Below are 13,213 nucleotides of genomic sequence, written 5' to 3' on the forward strand. Positions count from 1 at the left end.
CTGAGTTCTGGAAGCCTCCCAGGTGTGGACCGGCATCACCCCCGCCAGTTCAAAAAAAGGAGGGGGGAGGGGAGGGAAGGGTGCCTCTGCATAAAGGCAGTTGGATCTGAACATCCCAGAGTCAAGAGAGTGGCCGCCTCTCCCGTCTGGTTCATGCTAGGCCATATCTGTCACAATTAGGTGAGCAAGCTCCCAATAAGTTGGTAACCATTGCTTATTGAGAGCTTGCTAACACGTCTCCCAGATTATCTTTGGTGTGTCAGATTACAGTGCTAACAGTAGTTATTTGCAAGCTAGTAGAGCAGCTCTACTACAGTAGACGAGGGCTACAGGGGTTGAGTACCTGCACTGATAGAGCAGACATATATAGACCTAGGAGTTTAAGGAGATGCTAAGCAATCAGAAATGCAATTTCCCCCTATACCTGAGCATTAAAAGCACCCAACTAACCCACACAAAGGGTATTGACAGGAGGCATTCACTCTGAGTATGTCGAGTCCACTATATATGTATATGATGTAAGGGAAGAGGCAAGCACTGGATTACCTTTAACTTTTTTTTAAAAATTTGTTTGGTTAAAGGAAAGGTAAGTGCAGATTTAAACTTACAAGCTTGCAGAGACATTTTACAAGAGAGAAGTATTAATAAGGTAGAGATGTAACTGTAAATGTTTAGGGTACTGCACTTTTTTTTCCAAATATAAAGTAAATGAGAAGGCAAGTAAAAAAAACATGAGAAGCACAGCTCCATCAAAGTCAACAAAGAAAGGGTGCAACATGCTGTAGAATAGAACTGTATAAGAGGGGAGAACCACTGTGTGAGATAAGGATCACTTAGGGCATAAGAGCAGAGAGCCCAGACCACAGCATATTTTGTACTTGAAAAGGTTAACTGAAAACATAAGATCAAACTCTAGCAATCATATATTAAAATCTATTTTGCTGTATATGAGAAGCATAGCCTCAGCCGATTCCCTTAGAGGGATGGATGTCTTTGTAGTACTTGAGTCCATACAAGATGAACGGGATGCCCCACTGGACTTCAGCCACCACACTCATCCGGACAATACTTCTTGTCGTCTGAACAGGTCTGGCCTCCATTGCTATGACTGGTAAGCTTCCTGGGAAAGACATCGATGCTCGCCGCCCTTGTAGGTCATACCGTGAGGAGATTCCCCGTGCAATATGCTGTTCAGGTAGGTATGTGCCAGCTTGAGAGTTAGGTCATTCCAGTCGCGGTCTCCTGCTCCTCAACACCATGCGGGGCATATCCAAATGAGGTCTCATTTTGCTACACCGTGGGGCAGTCGGGACCTGTGAGGCCTCGACCCAACCTATGGGAAGTCGAGGAAGCACGCGGTTACATAGAGTCTCTCCAAACTTTTGGAGAAGCGGTTCCACAATGGAGGGCTGCTGTGTGGAGGCCTCAAGCACTGCAGCCATCTTAAAAGGCAGGCCTTGGCCCCCAGAGTCACCTGATACTTCGGTGTGTCGCTGGTAAGGCTTCATGAGCACCTCAGTGGGGACCGGGATAACCCCCACCGGTCCAAAGAAGGGGGAAAGGAGATCGGGCATAAGGTTTTTGGCACACCAGGGCAGAGGATCGTCCACATACCCTGGCTCCAGCATAACCAGCATAACAGCAGCCCGCAGGATCATTTGTCACGATGAATGCCAGCAGAAACCAGGCAGACGTTGGTCAGACAATAGGCAGAGTGTAAGTAAGGAAGGTTTGTGCCAAGATTGCACTCTGGACATCGAGGTTTTAGCTGACTAAAAAGCTTTTCCTAAGGAGCTCTAGTTACATACGACCAGCTTCGTCAACTGTCAGGCCCCGCCCCCTCTGTGCATTTTTCTGATATAAAAGAAAACACATGGTCATTTTTGTCACTCTTTAGACATTATAGGATTTATTGCACAAGTATTTAACAGAACTGCCTGATAAACTTTTACAAATTGTATTGGGTAGCCTGAGAGAAGGCTTTGAACGTCAGATGAAATAAACCCTCTTTTGCACAAAATTACCTATTACGTACCAATTTCTGTGCCCTTTCCCAAGGTAAAAGTAAGTCCGTAGCCCTTTAAACCATCATCTGCATCAGTTTCAATCACAACATAAGCTGCTGAGTAATCAGGATCTGTGTGCTACAGTAATAAAAGAGAGATATACAAATCATTTAGAAACTCACAAATTAGTACTAAGTTTGTAAAATTTCTACACACTATTATAGAACGGTTTGATTTCTTGCCTGGAGTCGTTTCGGTGCCAGTACCCACCTCCACTGCTTACATTTGAGAGCTTCCATAGCTCTCCTGAGCTGAGCTCTGCAGTACAGAGCTTGCTCGTTGGCTGAGAACATCAAGCGATTGCACTTATCTAACCTCTGCACTGCCGGTTCTCTGTCTGAAGTAGTGGAGGCAGGTAAACCCAGGTAAAAAGACAAACCATTCTAACACAGTTTGCAAACTTAAACAGGGGGAGGAAGGGTGTCAAGACGTTGATGCCTTTCCTGCAGTTATTGCTTCCAAAGTTGGAAGACATTATTCTGTAAAACTGGATGTAACTCTTGTTGTTGCTGTCCTTGTCACTGCTGTTAATCAAATGTTCTTAATATTAAAGGAACACTCCAGGCACCAAAACAACTTCATCTATCCTTTAAGTGTATTCAGAACAAATATTTGGGTATGATGTACATGTATTTGCTGTGTTATGGAGTTCACCATGGAACAGTGCGTATTTGAACTTTACTTGCTTTATTCATCAACCAGAAATGTTTTCATATGTTTGTCACTGTTAATTGGGGAATTGAAAGGGACATAAAAAGGGTAAATGAGTGAGGTTTGCACACGTGTAATCCAGCTATGCTAGGTATTTTAGACTAACTGCATAATATAGTGAATGGAAACCAAAGTTTAAAAATATAAATGGAGTTGAAAACAATCCAACTCAGCAACTTTCCCAGTGTGACTTATTTTAGCCTAATTTTAACCATTTTCGTTTACAATTCTCAACAATATATTGTTTTGTTTTTTTTAAATACATTCCCAAGTAAGCCATAGAAAACTTCTGGCTCAAATAATCAAAATCTAGCAGAGACAAATGTCTTTGATTAATAGGTCTCATCCACGCAAGTTTTGGCATTCTGGCATCAAAACTGTATAGATTAGATGGATGCCTTTGCAGTGGTGTATTTTGGATTGGTGCTGCCCTAGGCATGACTGAACTCGGGCACCCCCTAATTTAAATTTGCCCAACCCCTTCCTGCCAAGGCCACACCTCTTCTTGTTAACACACATTGACACACGCGCTCAGATACATTGACATACACACACATACTCACAGATTTGACACAATCATTCACACACACTCTGACAGATGCATATGCACTGGCGATACACACACTCACTGACAAACACACACAATCACTGAAAGACACACACGCTCACTCACACATACATTCACTGACAGACACACACACACACACTGAAAGACACCCACAATCACTGTCAAAAACACACTCACTGACAGACACACACATTCACTGACAGACACACACTCACTGACATACAGACACACACACACACACACACACATTCACTGACAAACAAATGCACACACACACACACACACACACACATTTTCCCCCAACACTCACAAATTATTATTTTTTTAAATTTAAATCCACCCAGGCTCCCTACTTTTGGGAGAGTTGGATGGATTATTTACCTGGGGTCCAGTGGGGTTGCTGGGCGGGCAGGCAGGCTGGCAAGCTTGCGGGTAGGCAGGAAGGTAGCCGTGTAGCTAAAGTAGGCGGCGAGGGTGCTGTGACGGGAGCTGGACTGACGTCATATTGCAGCTCCCGACACCACTACGGGGCACGCAAGGGAGCTGAGCAGGAAAAGCTCAGAGGACAGCATGCCCTCATCGCCGGAACACAACTGGCTGCCTGCTCCAGGGGGTGGGAAGCAAAGGTGGACTGCTAGCTCTTGGGCCCCCATAAAACGAGACTAACAAGGCGTTTGCCTGGACATTTGGGGGCAGTGTTCCCCCTGGAAAGTGCTGCCCAAGGCAAATGCCTTGTTAGCCTCGCTGTAAATACAGCGCTGCGCCTTTGTCACTTTATAGCAGAGTACATTTTATATTGGTGGCACAGTATATAGGGCGAGGTTTATCAAGGTAACATTTGTTCTGTTCTGGGGCAAAGTGCTAAATATTTACAGACATTTTATTGGTTCCTTTTTTGATTGTTCTTTATTTGTCATTTTGCACCCGAATGGCTCCAGTGTTTGCTCTCTCTAGTCTAGAAGTAAAGTATAATGTCTCAAGTACACAGGAAACACAGGGTTATGAAGCAACATACAAGATCCAGTGCACTTGCTCATTCACTAAACAGCAATGTTAAGTCTCACAGAATTTAATAAATAGTCTGATTTAAAAACACCTCACCAAGGCAAAAAAAATAATGGGGGTGTAGTTACATTATATGATCATATAGTGCATAAGCCTGCCACAACATCAATGTACCCCATTCTTGGCAGGTCCTACTCTAGCAGCCTAATGTCTGATTTTACGAGTTTAATCTTCTTAGGAAATGCTTCCTCCTGGGACTCTCTTCAGTGCATGGTTAAATAGGTCCCTTGAATGAGTCACTTGTGACAGGGTGCAAAACCAAGGAGTTGGCCTGGTCTCCTAAATATATATATGAAACCAGGACGCTGCACTCACCTGAACATGCATACATTATAGGGTGCTGCTGAGGGGTGTGTGTAGCCTCTTGGTTTCATTTGGTTATTAAGCAAAGTGGCCTAGGTCAGTTAATTTAGTCTTTTTAGTAAAGATCACTTGACGCATGTATTTATTTTCAAAATAGTGAATTTTGGTGAATAAAAAAACTAACTTACAAAACTTGGGCCAAAATAGTGGAGTTTGAAAACTCTCAGTTATATTTCATAACTCCTGCTTGGGTATAATTCCCAATTTGTCCATTCCGGCCTATGTTTTGCAATCCAGTTTTTGGATCACTGCAATTCCCGATTTAGTAAATAACCAGTGCAGTGTGTTGGTTAATTTTCTGTTAACTGGAGAAATCTCGAATCACTGATAGGATTACAAGCTTTGTGATTAAGGTTGGGCAAGCCTACTGTTAATCCTGCCAGGCACAGTGTGAATGTGTGCTACAAACTTGCACAGGAAAGGTTTATTTTATTCCTTACCATGGCATCAGAACCGTGGTGACCCAGAGAGGTCGGGAAACGGACATCTGTCACTATGAGCCCAGTGATCTTTCCTGCTATCATGGTGAGGTATAGTGTCAGACTGTGAAAGAAGGAACAAATGCTGACAGCATGTCTTTGCAGCCTTGTGGTAAACAATGTTTAAACTTCCTCCCTGGTTTTCCACTCCCCTGACAGCTGACTGGCTCCAGTTTTCTCTGAAACTGCAACGTGGTTAACCCTGCATTCAGCGTTGGTTGCCTCTTTCTCTTTTGTTTTATGCAACCGAATGGAAATAAAAACATTTATTTTGCAGCCAGGTTTTCACTGTCAGTGTGATGCCTGGCCATAGATACCCAGATGCAGATTATTTTATTAGCACAGTTATATTTAGCAGGTCTGCTGATTTCAGATGGTGATTCTTGCAAGGATGGCTGAGAATGATGAGTGTATGTGCAGTAATGTTGTTGATGTATAGGGATTTCCAGAGTGCCACATTAAAAAGTTGTTTTTGTGTGTAGTCGTGTTGGTGTTTGAATGCTGTTGCGTGTTTGTATGTACTGTTGCCATTTGAATGCAGTGCTGTAATGTTGGCGTTTGAATGCAGGGTTTGCGTTTGTGCGTACTGTTGTCATTTGAATGCAGTGGTTTATTGAACTGCAGTGTGTGTAGTGTTGCCGTTTGAATGCAGGGTTTGTGTTTGTGCGTACTGTTGTCATTTGAATGCAGTGGTTTATTGAACTGCAGTGTGTGTAGTGTTGCCGTTTGAATGCAGGGTTTGTATTTGTGCATACTGTTGTCATTTGAATGCAGTGGTTTATTGAACTGCAGTGTGTGTAGTGTTGCCGTTTGAATGCAGGGTTTGTGTTTGTGCATACTGTTGTCATTTGAATGCAGTGGTTTATTGAACTGCAGTGTGTGTAGTGTTGCCGTTTGAATGCAGGGGTGTGTTTGGGTGTAGTGTTGACTTTGGAATGTTAGGGTATATCTGTGTGTTGTATTAGTGAATGCAGTTGTGTGTAGTGTGTGCTTGAATGCAGGATTGTATTTGTGCCAGGGGAGAGCTGGCAACTTGTGACAATAGTCACCATTATTGGGAGCATAAGATGGACATTTTCATAAGGTCCCTTGATGACTCCTATGTTACCCTGTGCCCATTGTGGGTGCAGGGTGCGTGTAATGTGATTGTGTAACAGTACTTACCTAGTCCTCGTGCCGGCAAGGGTCCTCGGATGTAGTCGCATGTGGCTCGCATTAAGGCTGGAGTAATCGAGCCACGTGTGGCTCCATCCGAGGATCCCTGCCGACACAAGGACTCCTTGCTTCTTGCAGGCTGTGCGCCCCGAACGGTATTGGGAACGCTGCTTGCGTCGTGTGCACGCTCTTAAAGAGGAAATGGGAGCCTAACCTTGTGGTTGGCTCCCATTGGTCCACGTCATTCCGGCACCCCCATTCACGCACATTTTTGGGTGGAGGCATGACGTGGACCAATCAAATAAAAAAAATCAAAGTATTTAAACTTGCCTGGCCCTAGATTCTGTGCCCTTTTGTGGTTTCTGTTCCTAGTACCCTTTAGTGCATTCCTAGTGATTTGTATTTTATGCCAATATTAACCTTGGCTTGTTTCCTGACTCTGAGTTTCTCGTTAACCCTTGCCTGTCTTGTTTGCCCATCTGATTTTTGCCGTGTACCTAACTCTGGCTAGTTCTCATTTTCGCTGTCTCTCCGTTACTCTGACCTTGGCCTAGTATTTAGACTACGCTTTTATCTGTCTAACGTTAAGTCCGGCCACTCTATGGCCCGATAAGACATTTATTCTTCATTAGTCCGTTCCTTGCTATCCTAAACTCTGCGTGTTTGGGTTAATACTCCGTGACAGATTGGTGTTAAATGTTTTGTGTGTTTCCTTTCCTGCTGATTCTCTCAACCAAATAGGTGGCTTTGGCCGTGGAGCCTGTACAATGTCATCTGTTGATTGTAGGCATCCTGAAATAGCTGTATGTACTACCTGAATAGCAAGGCTTGTAATTTGGCATATTCACGTAGATTTGCATATTATGAATATTGCAGAGAGAAAATATATTTTGTGTTATTATTGTCTTCCCCGTCCTTTTATAAATATGTTATTATAAGTTCCTGTATGTTTTCTGATATGATTTGGTTATTTGTATTATATTGAGTGTGGCGAAACCAACTTCGCCACTGTGAACTGGAGAAGCCTGGTTGCTCGCCTGCTGCCTTTGGATTATGGACCGGCAGCTAAAGGGTTAATTTTACTGTGCAGAAGGATGTATTTCTCCCTTTCTGCACAGCCGTTCGGTAGATTCTATCTACCGAACGGCGTTCGGTAGATTCTATCTACCGAACAAAGAGCCGTTTATCAACCTCCCCAGAGCCGTGGGAAGCCGGCCGGCGCTGTTAATGGGCCACCCAGAGGCTGGCGTGTGCCTCCCATCTACCTCCCTGAAGCTGCGGTTAACCGCGGCTTAACAAGCGTGTGCTGGCAATTGACCACCCAGTAGCTGCGGTTAACCGCAGCCTAATTGATTGTTACTGGGTGATCGCGGTTACACTTGGCCGCCACACAATGGCGGTGTTCTGGAGCTCCCCGGGCAGCCAGCGCTTTTCTGCCCGTCTTTCATGCACCAAACCTGGACACTGTTACATGCAGGCACCGCTGAACCTCCAGCCCCTGGTTCTAATTCGTATGGATTGAGCGAATGCATGTTAATTCAGTAGTTTATTTTATGTGAATGTTTTAACCCAGATAGCCATGCCATGGAGCCTGTTCGTGTAATTAAAGACTTTAGCTCCATGGCAATTAAACTGTATTCGTGTGGTCTGAGTGCCATTCACCTAATAATGTGCACTCAGACCTGAGCTATCTGGGGATATGTTAAATGTGTATATTTACTGTACCATTTGTCCTATTGTATATTTTAAAGTGATACACTGTCTTTGTATCACCACGTGCATAATGGAGTCTTGCCTCTCTCCTGGGAGATAATTGAATTACTTCTCTAATTATCTCCAGGACAGAGGGGAGGAAGCCAGGATGCATTGTGGGAAAGTATTGTGGCTGTATGTACTAAAATGATACATTTCTGTCTGCTGTTTCAGTCTCCCATTTGGGAGACCTGCATAAATACTGGGCAGGTAGCCCTCAGTAAATCAGTTCCTGCTTAACCCTCAAAGTGAAGTGTTGTCTAGTTATTGGGGGAATTTGACTGTATGCCGATTGCCAGGAGTGTAAGCTGTTCGTATTGCTTTTCCTGTTCGGCTGCTTCCAGGGTTCGTGTGTCTCTTGTTCGGGAGTTGGTGAATACGTGCAGTTTGCAGTTTGGGAGATTGGTGATTGCAGTAGCTGCTGGTCTATCTGGAAAGGGGATTATCGCCTAAACGTTTTTTATCCCCTTCTGAGCGAAACGGTCCGTTACATTGAGTTTGTCACAGCAAGTTTGATGTAATGAGTACATGGGCTGGTCCCAAGTAAAAATAAAGCTTTGTATTGTTCATTTTGAAACTGTATCCTCTGGTTGATTTATTTAGGGATTCCAGTAACAGAGTATTTTGACTTGTTGGCTGGCTGCTTTGTCCCTGTATCCTGGAACAAGTTAAAAAGAGAGCTAAGCTGGAGAGATACAAGTACCTTATTAAAGGCAGTAGCTAATCACAGCCTAGGTAGAGGTGTGTATACCTGCCTTGGAATGGAGCTGAAGAGCCAAAGGCAGAGGGGATGATACCTGCCTGGAAGAAGAGAGCTGCAGCCTGTTGGGTGGAAGAGTTCATAAGAAACCCCAATGAAGCTTTGGCCAGTGGGACTGAAGATTTCCAGGGTCTCTGATCCTGGCTGGGAAGCAGACCTTGTGGACTTACATACATTTGGTGGTAGTGGGTGGCTTCCTAGCTATTTGGGGAAACAATCAAGAAACCACAAGGACCCCTACATATCTTTTGGAACTCAGGGAGATGGTAGACCTAACACCCGTGCAGCGTCCTCTTCCGAGGAGTAGTTCCAGATTAGTGTGTCAGAGGGATTGCTTTCCTCAAAGACAATCCATCAGCAAAGGTATGGATTGTCTTTGATAAGATCCAGGGAGAAAATGCAGGTGACACTCCTTCAGCAGAAGAGCTGACATCGAAGCAGAGCATCGCTGGCCTCTGGCCAAACCCACCGGTAGCCCAAGAGCACAAGGCATCAGATGCAGTTAGCCCAGCAAAATAGTGAGTCCTAGGGCAGAGCACCACTAACCTCTGCCCTTACCCTGGACTTTACACTGGAGGTTGTTGGCCTCCCTTGCAGGTGACAAATCACAGCCAAGGAAACGGAGGTAGTCAAACTCCCTCTCCAGCGATAGATTTGGCTACAGGGAGTGAAGGTAGTCGGCCTCCCTCCCCAGCGGGAGATGGCAACCATGCAAGATGAGCTAGAGGTAGTTGGCCTCCATCCACAGCAGTAGCTGGCAACGCAAGTGGAACCCAGGGAGCCGCAGAGTGGAACCCAGGGAGTAGAGATAGTTGGTCTCCCTCCCTCACGGCCAATTTCCAACCAGTTAGAGAAAGACACCTCCCTGGACTGACAAGGAGGGTAAGGCTAAGGAGATGCTAGGCTAAGGAGTCTTGAAGGAGTAGGAGAGGCGAGGAGTATAGATGGATACATAGTGGCCAAGATGGAAGGACAGTTATAAGGACAGTTAGGGGAGGGGACTTACCAGTCAGCTCTTGGAAGTGCAGGGATCCTGACTTTCTTTGACCCATTTGCTGACCCCTAACACAAAAAAAAATACATTAATCAACAGAATTCATCTCTTACCTGGTTTCCTGAGATTTTGAGCGAGATGGAAGTTTCCCAGGAGTCTTTGGTGGCCCTGTTGCAGGCTCACTGGGCTGCACATGGAGCAGGCTCGCTAGCAGCGGTGCTGGCCGGCATGGACGGTGTCCCCAGTGAAGAGGCAAGGCCAGAGGATGGAGGGCGGCAGGCCAGGCGTTCCAGGCCGCCGTCGCTACTGTCTCCCAGTCCGGTGAGGGGAGGAAGAGAGGGAAGAAGCAGGCGTAGCAGGCGCTCTGAGGTGGCTGGGGCTGTTGGGCCGAGCCTTCCGACAACTCCCCGAGTGGTCCGGTCCCAGGTGAGGGCTGTGGCTGTGTCCGGCGGCCATTTTCAAGATGGCGGAGTGGCGGGAAGATCGAGAAGCCCTCCACCTTCTCTTCCAGCGCGGCCGGAAGTGACGTCACGACGTCGGTCGCGCACGGACGGTGCACCGGAAGTGACGTCAGCAGCTGTCGACGGGCCGAACCCGGAACTGGGCGCCAACGCCGGAAGTAGGATGCCGGGAACCCGGAAGCACGCGGTTAATACCGGATCGGGCAGTGAAAGGGGTGCTGCGGATCAGGCAGCAGCCCTAAGGCAGCTGGAGCAGGCAGAACCGGGCAGTTCAAGGCTCCTTCACCTCCTGGATGCCGGCGGCCGGGAGGCCGTGTCGGCTGCAGCACCCCTGGGAGCTGGGAGGCTCCAGGGTGATTCGGACGATGAGGAGGAATCAGAAGAGGAGAGGGACGGTGCTGGAGGACGACCCCTGTGCCTACCCCCATTCAGTGAGTTGGCATGCGCTGGCGCCTGGGGTTCTGCAGGGGCATCAGGGCAGGATAGTGAGGTGCTGTGCCTGCTGTGGCTTTTAGTGGAGGGACAAGCCAGGGGTAGTGGTTAAGGGGCTCAGGGTCAAGTTTGTGTGGATAGTTTAAGGGGTCAGGGGGTAGGGGTTGGTTCTTTTCTCCCTGGGTGTGAATTGGCTCCGCTAGGTTTACATGTGCCATCTGAGGTGCAGGAGAAGATTATTCGGGGTGAGTATGTGGATCTCCTTTCCCTCGTTCCGCCGGACAAGGAGTCAGTGGACAGACCGCGGCGTGGTGAACAATTGGAAGGCGAGAAGGGTAAGGCTATCTCGCGCACGTTTGGGAATTGGCTGCAGGGATTTAATATCTTTGCTAGTGTTCTAGTGCGTTGCTTCCCAGAGATGGCCCCTTCGCTATTTGGCTATCTGGACTTAATTTGGGGCGCTTACAAGGTTTATGGGGGGCAATGCTGGTTCAAATACGACCAGCAATTCCGCCAGAAGATGGTGGCGTGTCCAGGCATGGGTTTTGGGGTGCAAGGCGGCAGCCTGTGGCTGCTATTGATGACCCTGTGTTGTCCCTCTCCCTTTCCAGGGGCTGCCGGCATGCCTACGGGTACGTCGGTGGGTCAGAGAAAGGGAGTCTGTTGGCTCTTCAACGAGAGCAATTGTAAGTGGTTTAGTTCATGTAGATTCCGGCACGAGTGTGCCCACTACGGGGGAGCCCACCCGGCCCTTCGCTGTTTCAGGAAGGGTAGACCATCCGCCACCAAGGGCTCTGGTAGGGACAACGTTTTTCGCGGCGAGGACTCCGGTGAGCGTGGAAAATATGCGACTGTGGCTAGACAGGTATCCTAAGTGGGACGTCACGGGCCTTTTGTTCAACGGAGTCACGACGGGTTTCTGGATTCCATTTGTTCTGTTGGACGAGGGTCGGTTTGCCGACAACCTTCGGTCCACTCGGGGAAAAGAGGGCTTATTACGGGAAAAATTAGAGGCGGAGATTCAACGGGGACGCATGGCCGGCCCCTTTGATTCCCGCCCCCCCATTCCACAATCTGATGGTGTCTCCGTTTGGATTGGTACCCAAAAAGGATCCGGGAGCGTTTAGGTTAATTCACCATCTCTCGTACCCTGCGGGGGCGTCAGTCAACAATGACATCGACAGGGATGTGTGCAGGGTGCGCTGTGCGACTCGGCATTGCTCCTCCTTCGGTGGGCCGGTCGTGGGGCGTTATTAGCAAAATCGGACATTGAGTCCGCCTTTCGTTTGTTGCCGGTTCATCCGGATTGTTTCCACTTGTTAGGGTGTTTTGCTAACGGTTCCTACTATTATGATATGTGCATGCCCATGGGCTGCGCTATCTCTTGTTCTTATTTTGACCAGTTTTCTTCCTTTTTGGAGTGGGTCATGGCAAGAGTGTCGGGTTTGGGTTCTTTGACCCATTACCTGGACGACTTTTTGTTTGTCGGTCCGTCGGGTTCTCAGGATTGCTTTTCTTTGCTCCAGGCCTTCCGGCGTGTGGCGTCAGATTTCGGAGTTCCAGTTTCAGAACAGAAAACGGTCGGCCAGGTGTTGGTTCTTTCGTTTCTGGGTATCAAGATTGATACTGAGAGCATGGTTTTTCGGTTACCAGAGGAGAAGTTGGTGGTGTTACTTCGTCTGGTTGATTTGGTCAAGGGTTCTAAGAAGGTTCAGTTGTGTCAAATGCAGGGCCTTTTGGGGCACTTGGTTTTCGTGTGTCGGGTTTTACCGATGGGTCGGGCATTTTGTCGCAGATTGTCCTTATCCACGGTGGGGGTGAGGGAACCCTTCCATTACATTTGGATCACGAGGCACCTTCGGGCGGATCTGGCAGTGTGGAGCTCCTTGCTACGCCGTTACAACAGGCACTGTTGCTGGTTGAGGGAGGCCACCTCCAATGCTTCGTTAGTGCTCTTTAATGATGCCTCGGGGTCCATTGGTTTCGGGGCGTATTTTCGGGGCCAGTGGTGCGCGGAGGAGTGGCCTGAGGAGTGGCGGTCTTCCCCGTTTCGACGGAATTTGACTTTTTTGGAGCTGTTTCCGATAGTGGTTGCGCTGGAACTGTGGGGTGAGGATCTTCGAAATCACACGGTGGTCTTTCACACGGACAACATGAGTGTGGTCCATGTGATTGCCCGGTCGGCCTCCTCGTCCCCACCAGTTTTGGCGCTTCTCCGTCAACTTGTGCTCCTTAGTCTGCAGTTTAATGTTTGGGTGCGGGCGCAGCATGTCCCGGGTGTGCAAAATGTGGTGGCTGATGCATTGTCTCGATTGCAGTGTGAGCGGTTTCGTGAGGCAGCGCTGGAGGCGCGGCGGATCGGTCTGCGGTGTCCGGACTCCTTATGGAAGCTCGATTTTGAGGCCTG

At 47.7% G+C, this 13,213-nt stretch overlaps 1 protein-coding gene across 1 annotated transcript in view; it reads right to left on the reverse strand.

Moving 5' to 3' along the window:
- ENOSF1 (enolase superfamily member 1) overlaps positions 1–5,379 on the reverse strand; it is a 60,755-nt gene extending 55,376 nt beyond the window's left edge. Inside the window, exons 1-2 of the mRNA XM_063451504.1 lie at positions 5,214–5,379; positions 2,036–2,144 (exon numbers count right to left, since the gene is read on the reverse strand). Coding sequence (XP_063307574.1) covers positions 2,036–2,144; positions 5,214–5,297 — 193 coding nt within the window. The 5' untranslated portion in view covers positions 5,298–5,379. The remainder of the gene's footprint in view (positions 1–2,035; positions 2,145–5,213) is intronic.
- Positions 5,380–13,213: the final 7,834 nt, after the last annotated feature.

Source organism: Pelobates fuscus, chromosome 4 (genome assembly GCF_036172605.1).
Source record: "Pelobates fuscus isolate aPelFus1 chromosome 4, aPelFus1.pri, whole genome shotgun sequence".
NCBI classification, from domain to species: Eukaryota; Metazoa; Chordata; class Amphibia; order Anura; family Pelobatidae; genus Pelobates; species Pelobates fuscus.